This window comes from Festucalex cinctus, chromosome 1, assembly GCF_051991245.1.
Source record: "Festucalex cinctus isolate MCC-2025b chromosome 1, RoL_Fcin_1.0, whole genome shotgun sequence".
Classification (NCBI taxonomy): domain Eukaryota; kingdom Metazoa; phylum Chordata; class Actinopteri; order Syngnathiformes; family Syngnathidae; genus Festucalex; species Festucalex cinctus.
In genome coordinates this window covers 7,786,019-7,804,452 of record NC_135411.1, presented here as the reverse complement: position 1 = coordinate 7,804,452, position 18,434 = coordinate 7,786,019, and the positions used below count along the sequence as shown (strand labels likewise).

Sequence of the window (18,434 nt, the reverse complement as noted above, 5' to 3'; positions counted from 1 at the left end):
TTTTTGCCGGAATACGAATAGAGCGCGTAAAACGAACGTCAGGATTGTCGTTGACGTTCCCTGTCTGCCGCTTAGATCTGCACGCCCGACGTGGTGGTATTCCTGGCGTGCACCACCCACCGCTTGAAGGAGCGCCTGCAGCGGCGGGCCGAGCAGCAGGGTCGCCCCGACGACAACCCCAAGGCCATCGACCGGCGTCTGACCAATTTTAAGCAAAACACCATCCCCTTGGTCAAGTACTTCCAGGAGCGAGGCCTCATCGTCACGGTAACGCATTGTTACACGTACATGCAGTCTACATTTATAGTGTATGCGGGGCTGGACTGTGACTTGTTACCATCCCAACTTTTGACTAACGTGTAGTTTTGCCACTGACGTTTATTGATAATGTTTCACTTTGCTGTCAACATTTGAAATGGATCAATTGAGTGCTCCCTCTAAATTTAAGTCTCATCTTAAGACCCACTTTTATTCCTTGGCTTTTAATTCAGCGTGAATTGTGTGGTCCTCTGGGTCTATTCGTGTTTTTACTTCACTTCGTAATTTTTAATGATTTCATTGTATTTATTGTATGTATTTATTTTATTGACTTTTTTTTAACCTTGTTTTTACTAGATTTTATGATAGTGTGCGGATATCAATAGGGCTGGGTCTAGAATATCTATCGAATCGATATTCCTTTTTATAGCCCAATATCGATTCATAAAACCATGAATCGATAACTTTTAATACAGGTTTTTTTACCCCGTAAATTAATGTGCGAAATAGGGCCCGACCGATTAATCGGCCGCCGATTATAATCGGCCGATTATTGGCCTTCAAACATCGGCCAAAACAATCGGCCAGTTGAGCTAAATGGCTGATTATTTTCCCCTTAAAACGTTATCAAAGCCGAAGTTTCCGACACTATGAAAGTACACAGAATGCACCATTTTGCTTGCGCAGCATTAGCAACTAGCAAGTGTGTAGCGTATGTTATTCTGTTGTCCCCAAGCGTCCTTTAAGCTGTTTAATGACACCGCAGTTGGAGTTAACTGTAAAACTAAATACACAACGTTAAGAATTACATCCACTGTATATTTGAATACAGAACACGCTTCGTTTTTAAAACATCGCTAGCCTAGCGCAAACAGGAAGTTAGCATCGACTCCGGCAGTGTTTTTCCTTAAAAAAAAACGAATCGAATCGGGCCCCTTCTGAATCGAATCGAATCGATTTTGGAAATCTGAATCGATACCCAGCCCTAGATATCAATGTGCAGCATTTTGGAAGTGCTTGTTTATAAAATGAGCTATAGAAATAAAGTGGATTGGATAAATTGTGGGCCAATATCGGGGTAAAATTGAGGAAAATGATAATGAACTCAAACTCAACTGTCAACTCATCTCAAGCTTATTTATATCGCGCTTTCAAACAGCCTGATTAAATTAATTCATTAAATTATATAAATATGAAATAACAAATACAAATTAAATTAAAAAGCACGGCATCAGCACCAAAAGAGACCGACCCACCGGGCATCTGCCGTGTATGCCAGATGGCCAGTCCAGCCCTGTGTAGTCACAATGAAAAAAATCATCATCATCTTTGCAAAGGACACATTTTTGCATTGTCTCTCATTAACTTGCGCAGGTGCACCAAATTTAAGTGGTTTCGGAAATGTCTCCATGAATCATTGCAAAGTGTGATGGCTAATGGGCAGATCATTAGAAGAGTCTGTGTTAATTGCAGCCCAGCAGGAGCTCCATCAAAGAGGCGAGCTTTTGCATCACGGGCGGCCGCCTCGCATCTCATCGATCTGCTTTGAGTGTTCCTGCCATATAGTCATAGATGTCGTCGGGAAACGCGTACATGTCATCGAAGGGGACATTATGGAAAACATAACTTTTTCATTTTATTGCTTGTATAAACATCGTGGTCTTTGGAGCACATAACCTGATGATTATGTTTACTATTTTTAAAGTGGAGGTCAACCTTAAACATTTCTTGACAATAATATGTGACCTCGCTAGTCTAAACATGACATTCTGATTCATTTTACATTTGTGGAAAATTAATTATGAAGCAAAATCCAGCCGTTTTTGTCCATCTCGGAAGGCGGCCATTTTGCCACTTGCTGTCGACTGAAGATGACATCAATGTTGCTCAGGGGTCGGGCAACAACCAATCACAGCGCAGCTTCAGCAAACAGGTGAGCTGTGATTGGTCGTTGCCTGATGCTGCATTCGAGGATGGTCGGAAGTCGGATAGTTGTTTTTTTTACCCAGTTCCAACCTGAAAGCGTTCAAGGCGAACGTAACAACCAAAATGGCAGCTAGTGAAATTTTTTTTTTTATTTTGGTCCTCAAAACTCATTTTGACCTCTAGAAAACTTACTTTTTCATAAGCATTCCATACAGTTAAGTAGTTGACCGTATAATTTCATGTAGGGAGATACTGTCACGTACGTTGCGTTACAAGTTTTATATTCGAGTAAATTGTGTTTTGCCATTCAGAGTGACGTCACATTGCACAGTCCTTTTTTTTTCTTTCGACTTCGCAAGTGGAATTTCCGAGTTCAAGGGGACGTTCCCGTACACACTTCCTGGTTTGAACTCGGAAAAGTCCGACTTCCGACCATCCTCGAATGCAGCATGAGCACTGAGCAACTGTGATGTCATCTTCAGTCGACAGCAAGAGGCAAAATGGCCGCCCCCTGAGATGGATAAAAAAACTGCTGGATTTTGCTTCATAACTCATATTCCACTAATGCAATATTAACCAGAATACCATATTTAGACCAGTGGGGCTGCATAGAACATATTATGTCACAAAATTTCTTTTGGGATTAACAATCAAGTGTTCTGCCTCCACAACTGAAAATGCTTTTGTAAGGCAAGTCACAGCCATTTTATTTTAATACCACACAGGGAGACGTGCCTCACGAGGTGCTGCTCTTTTGGTTAGCAACATGATCCACCTAAGCATCGAATCGTTTCTTGTTTCCGTGGCTTCCGGTGACAAAAACTCTCTCTCTCTCTCCCTCTCAGCTGGATGCCGATCGCGATGAAGAGGAGGTGTTCTGTGACATCAGCGCGTCTCTGGACAACAAGCTGTTCCCCTCGCAGGAGTCGGCTGCAGGTAAACCTCCGGCTCCATCTTCACATTAACGACTTCGATGAAGTCAAAAAAAGTGAACAATCTCGTTTGGCGTCTCCAGGCAGAAGAGCAGCTTCAGTGACAGCAGCCTGTCACCGAAGCTGCTCCACTGACAGACTGAGGCCATCCTTCCTCCCCCGTACCATTTATTTCCACCCTGGGGGGAAGCGCTATAAAATCACACTCCCTCAACTTGCACACTCATGACTGCACTGGAATTATGATTTCTTATTTCTGTATTTAAAAAAAAAAAAAAAAAAAAGACTTGATAGATAGATAGATAGATAGATGATATGTTGAACATTTTTCGTATCTTATTAGTAAGTCAGCATGCCTGCCTTGGCAGTGAATTTCCTTTGTAGATGAGTAAAATATCTATCTTATCTCTTATTACATCTGCGGTGAGTTTATTAGGAAGGAAGGTGAGATAAAAGTACACACACACAAAAAAAAAAAAATCTCCCGCTCGCTCCCTGGTTACGGTGCTTGTTGGCATGGCAACCGGCTAGCTAAGCTTTGTGAGAAGCGCACAATCATTAAGGTCAGCCGGCGGCTACTTGCCATTGGTTGCGTAAGGCACCGTCACCAATGCTTTTCGTCACGTGTTCTCTTTTTAAGGGCGCAATGCTTTGCCTCCAAAATTATGTCCCGGCGTGCCCTGCCGCAAGTCGTCATGCAAAAAATAAACACCGCCCTCCAATTGATGCACTAATTAGATGTCACCAAAAAGCATGTGTCTCAGTTCATTGACACTACGACTAACTGCCGATCCCGTTTGATCTCTGTTGCTAACCGAAACAGCAGCACCTTACCAAGACGTAGATAGCCTTACTGGAGTTTGCCAATAACATTATTATTGAAGATTAAGTTTTAACTCTTTGACCGCCAAAAATATTAAACAACGATGAGTAAAATCACGATGTATGCCGCCATAAACGTTAAATGACGTCAACTACGTTTTGTTTTTTTAAATAATGAGAAGTGCGACGTCAAAGTGCAGCGATGCTGGTCAATGGAGTTGTGGAATCAAAAACACCCACTAACTATGGCCAGCAGATGGCAACATTGAATCTCTTTTCAATGGGCTGCCGGTGTATGGAATTGCAATGAAACATGACGGAATCTGATGAGATAGAAACTTTTCAAGGATGTCGTGAATGATCAACGTAGGGCTGCACAATATATCGGAAAAAATATCGATATCGTGATATTGGCCCATGCAATATTCAGATCGCAAAGACATGCAATAAGTTTCATATGCAATTTTATGCTTTTATCTGAATTTGACCAGTCAGCCACTAACTAAAATGTGCACGGCCATCCAATAGTTGAACATTATCAAGATGTAAAATAGACAGCTAACTTTGTTGTACCAGTTTCTGTAAAACCTCTGCATGAATAGGAAACTAAAACATCCCAAATATTGCACTCACAAGTTGCCGCAAAAAAAAAACAAAAAACTGGAATAGCAGCTCGGGCGCCGATGATGACGAAGAGGATGAGGGGGAGGAGATGTGTCATCCAAGTGGCAATGACGGCTCGGATGTAGTGACGTCGGGACGGGAAATGTCAGCAGGTCGTAGCAGACGGAAGAAGACAAGTTGTCAACGGAATCCGATTCAATCGAGTCACGGCATGGCCTCAAACTGACTACGTTGTGTCCTCATACCACGGACAGGAGACGTATCTGCAGGTTGTTATGGGGACACAAATTATGCTGTCTTCAGTCATATGTAAACATCCGATTATAATCTTCAGCAAATATCAATTTTTAACATAAATGTGTTGTTAACATCAAAGATACTCTAGTATCAAAGATCTTTGAGAATTTTCAATCAACGTTATTGTACATTTTTTCTAAACATCAATTTATGATCTTCAGTAAATTCAAGACAATTAAGTCTTCAATGTCCAAAAACATCAAAGATGATTTTCCGTCTTACATGTTTTTGTAGATATCCAAGACAACTGTTCACAGTCTTTGATCAATGAACGACCATTTATAACTGAACATGTTTTTCTAAACATAATTTTTTTTAAGAGGTCTTTAATGAACATCCATTTAGATTGTTCAATGATCCAAGATTGATTTTGTAAACATCAAAGACAAACACAACATACAACCTTCACTTAACATGCATGTTTTTGTAGAAATCAAAGCTACTTTTCATAAGTCTTTCTTTGATCAACAAGAATAATGACCCTTAATTAATAATGTACTGCACACATCGAAGACAATTTTAGTCTTCAAGAATGTAAACATCCATTTAGTTCTTTCATGAACCTATTTTGTAAACATCAAAGACAACTGATACTCTTAAGTGAACGTATTCTACATGTTTGTAAACATCAAAGAAATCAAATTTTTCTAAACATCAAATAGTTATTAGTGAACCTCGCATACATGTTAGTCAATTTTGCATTTTCGATTAATGTCGACATCAAAGACCAATGAGAATCTTCATCCTAACATCCTAACGTAACAATTTGTAATCTTCAGCAAACTTCACAAACACGATTTTGTAAAAAAAAAAAAAAAAAAAAAAAAAAAAAAAAAAAAAAAAAATCTGACTAGTCTTCAGTGAAAACAAACTCAATTTACCATCAAAGTGAAACTTGCATGTGTTTGGAAACATATCAAAGACAAAGTTACCGCGGGTTCATCCACCACTTCCGCTTCATCCTGGAGGGCCATGAGTCCACGGTCTTCGTCGATCACAAGCCCCCGTTCCGGCTCCCCGGCAGCCTCGAGTCCCTGTTCCGGCGGCGCACGTCCTGCGACCGCCTCCCGCCCCAATCCCGGGTGCCAGGCAGCATCCGGCCAGCGGCCATCTCTCGTCTCGTTCCAGTTTCGGCGGTGCCCGGCCAGCGTCCGCCTCTCACTCCAGCTGCGGCAGCGCCCCACCGTCTCAAGTTCGTCACGGCCTAGTCTCCGCAATCTCAAGTCCCCGTTCCGGCGGCGCACGTCCTGCGACCGCCTCCCGCCCCAATCCCGGGCGCCAGGCAGCATCCGTCAGCGGCCATCTCTCGTCTCGTTCCAGTTTCGGCGGTGCCCGGCCAGCGTCCGCCCCTCACTCCAGCTGCGGCAGCGCCCCACCGTCTCAAGTTCGTCACGGCCGAGTCTCCGCCATCTCAAGTCCCCGTTCCGGCGGCGCACGTCCTGTGACCGCCTCCCGCCCCAATCCCGGGTGCCAGGCAGCATCCGTCAGCGGCCATCTCTCGTCTCGTTCCAGTTCCGGCGCCGCTGGATCAGCGTCCACCTCTCGCTCCTGTTTCGGCGGCGCCCCACCGTCTCAAGTCCCCGTTCCGGCGCCGCAAGACCTGCGCCCACCCTCTGCTCCTCATCTGGCGGTGCATGTCCTGCGGCCGCCTTCACCCTTCGTCTGGCATCCCGTACGCCCTCCGGCACGCCCCAGCCGGGCCTCTCTCGTCTGGCGTCTCGGGTGGCCTCCTGCTCGGCCCCGCCGGGACCCTCTCGTATGGCGTCTTGGACGACCTCCAGCAGGATTACGACGACCTCTACCCATTCTGTCACGTCCATGGTCACATGTATCATTGGACTTTATTACTGGCCTCCCTGCTTCCTGAGGCAACACAGTAATACTGTACTGCCCCTCCCGCCCTCGGGTTCTGGCCGTCTTGCCGCCCCGTCGTCCGGAGTTTGATTATAGGTTTACTCTGCGGGGGCTTGTGTAGTGATCGGAACATATTTCACCCACGGAGCGTTGGGACGCGGGGAGAGTTTCGGGTGGGAATGTTTTGTTATGATGAAAGGATGAAAGGAGAGTTAGTCTTCCTGCAGAGCAGGAAGTCGTGGCCTTTTCCACTTTGGAAGCTGTTGTGAATAAAGCGTCAGCCTTTGGCTCCGTGTTTCAACACTCCGCCTCCGACTCGCGTCTCTGCTCGCTACAATGTAAACATTCATTTAGATTCTTCAATGAACCCAACGTACGTTTTCATATACATCAAAGGCAATATAGAACGTACGCATAAAAACATGTAGAATCAATTGATTCTTCAAAAGATGTACCGTATTTTCACGACTATAAGGCACACCTTCAATGAATGACATATTTTAAATATTCTAAAGACAATAAAAATACTTCAGACTAAATCTCAATTATAACAATAAAGACTCACTCGGAATGTAATGGGGTCAAAAGTAAAACGTTCGTCTTTAAAACCTGTAGAATTAAAATAGTTTCTTTATAATGCATCAAGAATGTAAGATTTTTTTTCCCAAAGATATATCGTGTTTTTACGAACACGCACTATCGCGCTGGCATATAAAGGTATTTTGTTCTAGTGGGGTTGCCGTAGTTAGCGATCCAAGATGGCGGGATCTTCTGCGCATGCGCGTCACCTATCGTGCAGGGTCACCGATAGCGTCTTGACAATATCTTGTCAACATTGATCCATATATAAGGCGCACTGGATTATAAGGGGCATGGTCATCTTTTGACAAAACTGAAAGCTTTTAGGTGCGCCTTATAGTCGTGAAAATACGGTCAACATTATTAGATTAGGCCTCTTAATGATCAGATAAGTGACTTGGCCATCAGGTCACGTTTTCACATGGGCTAGGCTGAGTCGTTGGCCAAGACAGTATAAGAGTAGAAACCATTTTTGAACAGATTAGACCTTCTTCCGCATTCAGCAGAAAAGGCTCCACAGCAGTGTACTTGATTGTTCCGGTATCCAGTAAATAGAACTGAGAATATGCAGTCTCCTGATTGTTAGTATTAGGATAGCAAGAATTCAAGATAAAAAAAAAAAAAAATGGTGAAAATTCCAATCAGAACTTCACTTGTAGTTATTTATCAAGTCGTTTGTCACAAATTGCTTTCTTTTGCACATCTTGGGATGTTTGTTTTGTGTCCATGCTGAGCAGAGTGTTTGTCGTTCCGGCTCGGAACGTGTCGCTTCTCTGAAAGCGCCTTTACATAATGCATGCATCGCTAGGAAACGCCAAGAGATGCAAGCTGCGGCCTCTCTCGAGTGAGTCTAACCCACTTTTTTTTTTTTTAATGAGTGGATGAAGAATGCCAAAGGGACGTGTTACTTGCAATTTCCATTCGTGCCGCGCTTGATGTTGAGACTTGATTCTCACTGCACATTTTTAAGCAAGTTGCCTTGGTGACGGTTGTATGCGTGTCACATTACAGTAGGATAGTTTAGTAATAGTTTTTTTGTCACCTGCAGCTGCAAGTGAGCTGGATCTCAGTCTGCTGCCCGAATACAACATGGTCGACTTCGCTGGAAAGAACGATGAGGTAACAAGACGTTTTTCCATCTTCAACAAAGTCAATTTAGTTTTCAGAAAAATAAAGCCTTTGACGTTCTGATTTGGAAATATCAATTACAATTGTGTGAGTAACATTCATGTAAACATCAAAGACAAATGGATCTTCGGGAAACGTTCTCTCAAAGACAGTGTGGTCTTGCAGATGTTTCTCTACGCCAAAGACATTTGAATACCGAAAGAGATGTTAAGAGACTTTGATGTACCTAGTGTAGTGTTATCAAAGACTAAGATGGTTTCATCGTCAACTTTAATTTAGTTTTTAAATGAACCTGGCATGTACGTCAAAGACTATTTCGAGTCATCATTGAACCGGTTGTCTTAAATCAACGTGTTCACAAACCTCAAAGACAATTTCATGGATCGTGATATCCATGCAAAATATCAGACAGTTGGCAAATTCAGAAAAGACCAAAAACATACACATCAAAGACACTGAAGTCCATCATGAACCTAGCGCATGTAAACATTAAAAAAAAATAATTGACTCTTTCAAAATGAACTGATGAGCATATGTTTTTAAAACATGTTAAAAACTTCCGTTTCTGTCAACATCAAAGACACGTGAAGATCTTCAATGAAGCTTCAAGCAGCCTTCAATTTGCATCGGTGCAGCATTTCTCGTGTTCTGTAAGAGAATCGCTCGTCCTCAGCAGATCGTGTAAACAACTTACAGCATCTGTTAAATAAATAAATTAGAGACAAAAAAAATAAAAAAATTCTGCGCTCACTCTTCACACATTCGCTCACTATTTTTTTTTTCTCCGTCGGCCGTGGGAGGTGAGATGAAATAAGGAGGCGAGAAGAAGAAAATCAAAACAAAATGTCACTCAAATAACATCACTTGTTTATTACATGTTTATTACACTTGAAAGGCATTAAAGGGTCTTTGTTTGCATTTTTGATCAAGCTTTCTGCTATTTTTCACTAGTTCTGATCCGACTCCTTTAATAAGTCATCATGAAAATAAGTAGGGTGTCAAAAATGAAAGTCCTGTTTATTAACTCATTCACTCCCAGCCATTTTCACAGAAGTAATCCCGTTCTCGCTCCCGGCTGTTTTACTGGATTTTGACTGATTTTGCAAGGCCCACAGAATATTGTGTTCTATTGCTATAAAAGCATGGAACCTATCAAAAGAAAGATCAAAGTCTGTTCTTTCATCAGGAAAAAAAAAGTATGTTTCTGTTTCCATTTTGCAGCAATTAGCATTAGAAGAGAGCTAACTTTAATCAGTTTTCACAAATCTATTGAAAATTGTAATTTTTTTCTACATGGCCCTGGTTGATCTCCCTTGCTCTGCTGCCACCTGCTGGCCGTTTGTGTATTAACTACCATTTCTGCAATTCTTTCTGCAGTTCTTTGCAGTTGAGAGGCTGAATCAAAGCCTTCTGTATGCTCTAGCATTAAAAAACAAAACAAAACGTATAAATACGTCTTTGGGACACTTAGATCGGTTTAAAAAAAAACGGATTTACACGTTATTGGGAGCAAATGAGTTAACGGTTAAATGCAAAACCAATTTTCAATTCAAAGTAAGGAGTAGAAAGTACAGATTGTATATTTTCAAATGATTGATGATAATTTCATGGTAAAGAACAGATTGCCACATTTTTTGTTTCAACTGAATGATCATTGTTCTGCTCCCTCCAGAATGCACACCTTAGCCACTTGGGGGCAGTATCGCACACAAATGTCATCACCAATGTCGCCGTAATAGAATCTACTTCAGTACTCCTTCGTTCCCTTCCACAACTGTCAGTTTCCTTTTTGGCAATCCACAAGCGCTTAGTATATAAGTGCATTTATTTTTGTGCGTGCGTGTCTTTAGGATGACGAGGAAGAAGAGCTCGGGTACGCCGAAGGAGCCGAAGAAAGTGAGTGGATGACGACGACGTTAAATTATTCACCCGCATCACCGCCTTCAATCGCAAAATGTCACGGCACCGCGTGTGTGCACATCCAACGTCGATTGTGTAATTGTCGGGGGAGGGCCGGCCAATTAGGCCTTGAGGTGTTTATCCTCAGCTTGCCGTCACATGACCACCTACCTAAGATTCTGTCATCGAAGAGCATTTCAAGAGCCTTCCGTCAAAACTAAGGTATCTAAGGAATCGAAACCCAATTTACGTAAACATCAAAGACAATGTAGAATTGTCAAACATAAACACGAATACGACTACGATCTTCCGTGTATGTAGTTTTGTAAACGTGACATCTTCAATTAATCAAGCGCACGTTCAAAGAGAATTTAGTTTTCAATCAATATAATGCACGTTTTTGTCGAAATCATGAAAAATTTAGTCTTCGATGATTTAACGCAGTGGTGTCCAAACTACGGCCTGGGGGCCATTTGCGGCCCGCCACATATGCTAAAAATGGCATTTGACTCGGTTCAAATAAAATAAACAAAAGAAAAATGTTTGGAGATGGTCAAAGTAAGAAGGGAGGGTATCGAAAAACTGGTGCTATTAAAGGTTATTTTAGTTCACTAAAACTAACGTGAAAAAACTCAAACTAAAATTCCCAAAACAATATTGTTACCCAAATAAAATAAAAACGAAAATGCTTTTTAAAAAACGAAAACTAACAAACTACATTTTATGTTTACAAAACTAACAATAATTATAGAAAACGTCCTTTGTTTTAGTCTTTGGTAATTAATTTAATGCACGAGCCTTTGGGGATGATTTTAAATGTGATTTTTAGTAGATTTATTTTGATATCAACCGGAATAATGACGTTTGAAAGTTATGTCACACAGAAGTGACGTCATCTAGCAGCAGCCAATAGAAAAACACCTTCAGATGACGTTGCGCCAGTGGTGTTTTCTAAATATTGACACTAGTAATACACATTATAAAAAAAGAAAAAATAAATAAATAAAATCTAATACTGAAACTAACAAACTAAAACTAAGCATTTTTAAAAGAACTAAACTAATACAAACGAACAGAACTACCCTGAAAACTATAAAAACTAACTAAAATGAAAAATTCCAAAACTATAATAACCGTACTGCCATATTACAAATAAATTGGTTTATATACTGTAGCATTTTTCGAAATATGCAAACACACAAATTATTTGTACGATTTTTAGGACTAAACACAATTTCTCTTCATATCACTACGTGGCCCTTGCGTCCTTCTGATTTTCTGTATGTGGCCCTCAAAAGAAAAAGTTTGGACACCCCTGAGTTATCGTGTTATCGTCAACAAAGAATCGAGTCTTCACTGAACATGAACAGTGAATACTCAATTGACTTAAATTGTGTTTTCATAAACATACAATTGGATTTTTTTTTTGGAACATCAATGTATGTCAACACAAAAATTAATTTAAAGACAATTCACAATACATGGTCCGCATGTGTGTGCGTCCATACTAAAGTGAACCTTGCTCTCATTTTCTCCGACAGGTTTTTGCACACTGCCGAAAAAGCCTCAGGTCATCTTTTTGATGGGTATGCGCACACACTCTCCAATGCACACACGCACGCACGCACGCACGCAACCTGGTGGAGGGAAAGTCATTAGTCAGACTCGGAGCTGAATTCAAACACGAGACGACAGTCAAGGCTGCTCGCGTTTGTCCGCTTCCATTTCAGCCTCCGTGTGTGGCGGGAAGGCTGCCGAGAGGTTACACGAGGTCACTATGTAATTATATCATTCATACAAATACACTACAAAAGGCACAACACTAGTCGAACAAGTTTGTAACTATGTGGTTAGCAAATAATAATGTTTTTTTTTTTTAAAGATAAATATATAAATGAACAAATAAATAAATATTCTGTGCTAATACAATTAACTAATAAATTATAGTGCAAACACAATTTCAATTCAAAATGTTATACCATCCATACATTGCATCCATTAACAGTAAGACTAATTACTAATAATTCTAATAGTATATTTCAATTTATAAATTCCGCATAAAGAAATTACTAAATATGAATTGCAATTACAAAAAAAAAAAAAAAAAAAAAAAATCACAATTGCAATTTAAAAAGTGTGGAATAACAAATCATAACGTGATATTTAAATTTGAATAAAATAATAGTAAATTCCAATGTATAAATTCCATTTAAAAAAATAAAGAAATTTAACATGAAATGCAATTAAAAAAAAAAATCACAATTACAGTTTAAAGTGTGGAATAACAAATCATTATAACTTGACATTTAAATTCAAATACATTTTAATTAAAAAAGATTAAATATTAGTAAATTCCAATTTATAAATTCAATTTAAAAAAATAAAGCATAAAGAAATTAATAAATATGAAATGCAATTACAAAAAAATGAATCACAATTGCAATTTAAAAAGTGTGGAATAACAAATTAATCATCATTATAACTTGATTAAATTCAAATACATTTTAATTAAAAAAATATTAAATAATAAATTACAATTTATAAATTCCATTTAAAAAATAAAGCATAAAGAAATTAACAATTATGAAATGCAATTACAAAAAAATGAATCACAATTCCAATTTAAAAAGTGTGGAATAACATTTAAATTCAAATTAAATTTTAATTGAAGGAAATATTAAATAAAGCCCAAAATAAAATAAAATAAAATAAAATACAAATTAAAAAAAGAAAGGAAAATTAAATTGCAATTTGAAATAATAAGCACAAACACCCAAAAAATAACCAAGTGTTAATGGTCATACTAATTTTAACAAATAAAAATAAACAGAATCTAAAAAATATATACAAAGTGAAACAAAACCGAAAAACTTTATAATTACGTTGCAGTCTGGAACGAGAAGAATGCACGAAGGTTTAAAGCTACGACTTTGCTCCAGTCTGCCGGCAGGCTTGTCGTCATGGCAACCCATCAAATCCACACGGAATCAACCTTCTCCGGTGATTCGTTTGCGAGTGAAAAATAATAATAATAATAATAAAATCCCATCGGCCTGTTGATGGTTTATTGTAGCGATAACGACTGCAATGTTTGTCTGCCGCTAGTCCAGCTCACAACATCATCATCATCATCATCATCATCATCATCATCATGATAATGATCAGACGATAACTTCATCCCCAGACACGGAAGGGAAATGAAGTGGTGGACACTCACACACGTCATCATATTAGATAGACCTGCACAATCGAATGACCTTGCTATTTCATAATCAGTCTTTCGCTATATAAGCCAGTCCAAATATTAATATAACTGTATAAAAAATATATGAAAAATAACCTTCTTTTTTTTTTATAGTCAAGCTGCTGTCTAAAATTGCAATTCTGATTTCATTGTATTCATTTAAAAATTTAGTATTCATAAAAAAATAAAATGCATCACACTAAGAATGGTTTTGTTTTTTTGTTTTTTTTAATTAGGTCATTATTATTTTTAGTATAGTAGGCTACTGTTTATAGAAGAACTTCAATGATAGACTAGAGTGTAATAAAAAAAAAAAAAAAAAAAAAAAAAAAAGGTCCTAATAGGGGGGGCCCCATAAACAGTGTCTATACACATCTTAATCAAATGTATGACAAAAATGTTAAAATATAGACAAAATACACGCTGGCCCGCAAATATCACAAAAAAACAAACAAACAAAAAAACCGTATAATTCATGGACATTGAAATGCACTGGGAAAATTGCGGCTGTGGGGGAAAATTTGACATATTATTTACACATTCATATATATATATATATATATATATATATATATATATATTTTTTTTTTTGTACAAGTATCTAAGTTGATTGTGTCGAAGCTGCTGCTCTCCGTCATTCACTTGCATGTAACTCAAGTATGCTTGCTTCTGATTGGCTAGTGTTAGTCAGCTGATAGGGAATCAGGAAGTGTTGTCGGTCTAGCTGCCGTGTATGACGAGTTTAAATTCATTAATATTTAAAAAATGTCCCATCAAACACCAACGAATCCTCACACGATTAGACTATAACTAAGCTTACGTGTATTTCTCATTAGCTTTTTTTCATGCAATTTTGCCACTTTATATTCAAGTTTTTTCCCTGGGAATATTGCCCCACCCTCTAATATATATATATATATATATATATATATATATATATATATATATATAGCCTTACAGAAGGCTATTTTGTTTAGGTTTTAAGTTTCTTTTAACTCTTTTACTGCCACACATTATCAAAAAAACTTTGATATAACAAAGGCTTTGATTATTCACGTCATCCTTGAAAACGTTCTATTTCATCAGATTTCATCATGTTTCATTGTAATTTCATACACTGGCAGCCCATTGAAAAGTCCATGCTGCCATCTGCTGGCCATAGATAGTGAGCGTTTTTGATTCCACAACCCATTGACCGGGCAGGGCTGCACTTAAGACGTTGCACTGCCCATCCCCAGACGTCATTTTACATTTATGGTGGCATACATTGTGGTTTTACTAATCGTTATTAAGCGTTTTTGGCGGTCAAAGAGTTAAGTCCTATTTTCCATGAATATGTACAAATAAATGTAAACAATGTCTTTATTTGACCTGGATTTCAAATTGTATTTATGTCAACATTTAAAAAAAAAAAAAACACAAATGTGTTTTATTTTAATAATTATTTTTCTAGTGAATGAAAAATGAATAATTATTAAAAATTATTATAATCACAATTTTTTTTTTTATTGATAAAATAAAACAAAAGTCCGTTTTTAAATGAACCACATCGAGAGTGTGCGTGCGTGCGTGCAGGCGCGGCGGGCTCGGGCAAGCGAGCCCAGTGCGAGCGCATGGAGGACAAACTGGGCCTGCGTCGCGTGTCCTTGGCCGACCTGCTGTGCGGCGAGATGCAGACTTCCAGTGACAGGGGGCGCCACCTGCGGGACGTCCTGCAGAGAGGGGAGCCCCTGCCCGAGGTCAGTGAAGGCAACACCAGTCACGAACGCCAGTTTCACCGCAAACGGGCAGGACTCGGAATGATGTGGATGAATCAGTGAATGAATGAATGAATGAGGAAATCGGCCATTTTGTTTGGAGCAGCCATTTTGGGCAGATTGTAGGCCACAAGCGCCAACAGATAGATGGCTCACATTTAAAAGACAAGTTGATTGGTCAAGAAAAAAAGAGCAAGCTAAACAAGTCAAGGTTGAAAGAGTTTGCCTAGTAACAGATTGTGGCTAAAGAAGCTGATTGGTTGACAGAAGAAGGCCGGAACAGGCAAGACAAGAAGCTGATTGGTTGCCATAAAAGAAACATGCAAGATTAGAAGTTGATTGGTGGACATAACAGAAGCAGGATTGAAAGCTGATTGGTCGACAAAAAAAGTAGCAGGCAACAAAGTAAGTTGGTAAAAAAAAAGGCAACTCCAACCAATCAGCTTCTTGTCTAGCCTGGCTGCTACTTTTATATCCACCAATCAGCTTCTAGCCTGACATGAAGACAGGCCAAACAGGAATGTGATTGGCTGACTCGCAGGACGTTACCATGGATCTGCTATGCGAAGCGGTGGCGGCAACTCGACGTCATTCCAGGGGCGTGGTGGTCTGCGGCTTCCCCGTTGACCTCAGACAGGCTCGGCTGTTCGAGGCCAAGGTGAGATCGCGTCGTCGCCGTTCTTCTTCTATGGTTGCACGACAAACAGGAAGTCAACTTGACTGCGCGCGTGTCAGATGGGCGATCCCACCGCCGTGCTCCTGCTCAGCTGCTCGGCCCAAACACTCACCAGTCGCCTGGAGAGGCGCCGGAGTTCCACTTCGGCCGCCGTGTCGGTTGCGGACAAAGACGGCGCCCCCTGCTGGAGGGCGGACAGCTTCTGGGCCGACGCCGAGCCGGTGGTGGAACACTACGACGGAAAGAAACTACTGCACACGGTCAGCATAACAAACACATACAGGAGGGCTGGGAAAATATGTACAGGGGGTAGTGAAAGTCTACACACCCCTGTTCAAACGTAGTTGGAATGCGTTTGGTGAGTATTTAATTCTCGACACAAGCCACAATGACGCATCCCCAGTTGTAAGAGGGTGTGTACAGTTATACTAACATTCGCAGATTATTTTTACTGCTACGCACGAGAGGGGGGAAGAAAAAAAAAAAAAATCCAGTTAAGTTGTACAGGTTATATAGGTCACATTTTTGGGTATAAAAAGTTTTTTATATTGTCTCATTTTTTTTTAATTTTTTTTATGTAATATATTGGAATTCATCAAAAAAAGTAAATAAATACATATACACATTTAATATATATATAAATAAACAAATTTAGTGAAGAGTGAAGAAATTAATTTAAATTAATATATTTTTACAAACTAATTTTTTAGACTGCTAAATTCAACAATTTACTTTGATCAAATTCAGGCTCCTTTTATTCTATTATATACTATTAATTTAATTACCAGCGTTAATTTTATTTTAAATACATTTAGTGACGAAATTCAATTAATATATATTTTCACAAACTATTTTTTTTTAAGACTGCCAAATCCAACAATTTGTTTTGATAAAATTCAGGCTCCTTTTTTTTCCATTATATACTTTTAAACAAATGACCAAATTAAATCTTTTGTAAATTATTTTATTTGACTCAGATTCTTTTATTTACAAAGGATCAAGCATCCAACCAATCTTAGGGTGGGGTTTAAAAAAAAGAAAAAAGGCCAAATGCAAAAATATAATTTTAATCGCAAATATTAAATGTGATTTGTAACTAATTCAATTTATAAACCAATTATTTAATAAAGTTAGCATGTATGTTAAATGTTTATATATGAAATTGATAAAAACCTAAATATGTACAAAAATGATAAACCAACTTTCAGGTAGGGACATTGCTAAATGTATGCACCAGTTATGACAGCACTCTTGGACTTGCCTTTTTTTTTTTTTTTTTTTCTTTTCAGATTGTTGCCGAGAGGTCACCTGAGCAAGTGTTTGCTCAGATCTGCCAGGTGATGGAGGCCACGCCCGCTATCTGATTTAACGCACGCGTGCGCACACGACCACACACACACACACACACACACTTGCTGTTCTCCTGATTGTCAAGTCCATTCTTTTGATTCTCCCTCTAAGTGGGTTTTGGGTGGGCGGAGTTGGACTGTACAGAGTTGTGATTGACAGCTGATTCTCGGGTGCCACCGCAGGAGAACAAAGACTGATCCCGTCACGCACATCACGCCCTCATGTTTTGTATGGTCAGCAAGAAGCATGCATTCACTATGTCAAAAAACATGGAGGATTATTTGAGGACCAAAAAAAAAACAAAAACAAAAAAACATTTGTACGATTGCAAGCTTGCTTTAATCTGTTGAGTCTGCTGTTTACATTTCAATAAAGTTGTGCATTCCGACGCTTGACTTTTTTTTTTTTTTTGTGATGTGGCAGCACCCTCTGCCGGTCAAAAAGCTCAATTACAACACAAAAAATGACATCCTGTACAAACGAGCACTTCAAACAAAGAAAAAAAAAAAATCACGATTTTGTGTAACACAATTATGATACTTTTAAGCCCAATTGAATGAATACAATTTTAATTTATTTAAAGTTACTCAAATGTACTTTAATTGTGCCAATTAATGAAATATTTTACTCACTTTAATTGTGCCAATTAAAGTGAGTAAAATATTTCATTTTGAAATAATATACTCAAAATAATGTTTCAGATTGTGGCAACATTTAAAAAATAAAATATGTACAACACTAAATACTTCACTTTATCAAATGTATGTCAAACGTTAATACAAATTTTAAGTATTAAATTATGGCCAAATTAAATTTCAAACAAAATGCTGAATATTTTACTTTATTAGATCATTAATTTGGCTAAAAATGAATACATATTAAATCAAAATTGGTAAAACTTTGGAATGTGTTCAACTACCATAATATGTAAATGTAAAATGCTACATTTTATTCAAATGAAATTGATTTGATTTGTGACGCCAGATGAACTTCAATTTGAAGTAACACATTGAACTGCTAAGCTCATAGCGACATTTGGAAAATTCCTTATATAAAAAAAAAAAGTCAAACGACTGTACTCACCCATT

The 18,434-nt window shown here is 38.8% G+C and overlaps 1 protein-coding gene across 1 annotated transcript in view; it reads left to right on the top strand.

The window, feature by feature from the left end:
- ak5 (adenylate kinase 5) overlaps positions 1-17,734 on the top strand; it is a 39,015-nt gene extending 21,281 nt beyond the window's left edge. The window contains exons 6-14 of the mRNA XM_077514550.1: positions 76-267; positions 3,030-3,120; positions 8,341-8,411; positions 10,271-10,316; positions 11,861-11,905; positions 15,139-15,302; positions 15,862-15,978; positions 16,056-16,256; positions 17,286-17,734. Of these exons, the coding sequence (XP_077370676.1) occupies positions 76-267; positions 3,030-3,120; positions 8,341-8,411; positions 10,271-10,316; positions 11,861-11,905; positions 15,139-15,302; positions 15,862-15,978; positions 16,056-16,256; positions 17,286-17,360 (1,002 nt within the window). The 3' untranslated portion in view covers positions 17,361-17,734. The remainder of the gene's footprint in view (positions 1-75; positions 268-3,029; positions 3,121-8,340; positions 8,412-10,270; positions 10,317-11,860; positions 11,906-15,138; positions 15,303-15,861; positions 15,979-16,055; positions 16,257-17,285) is intronic.
- Positions 17,735-18,434: the final 700 nt, after the last annotated feature.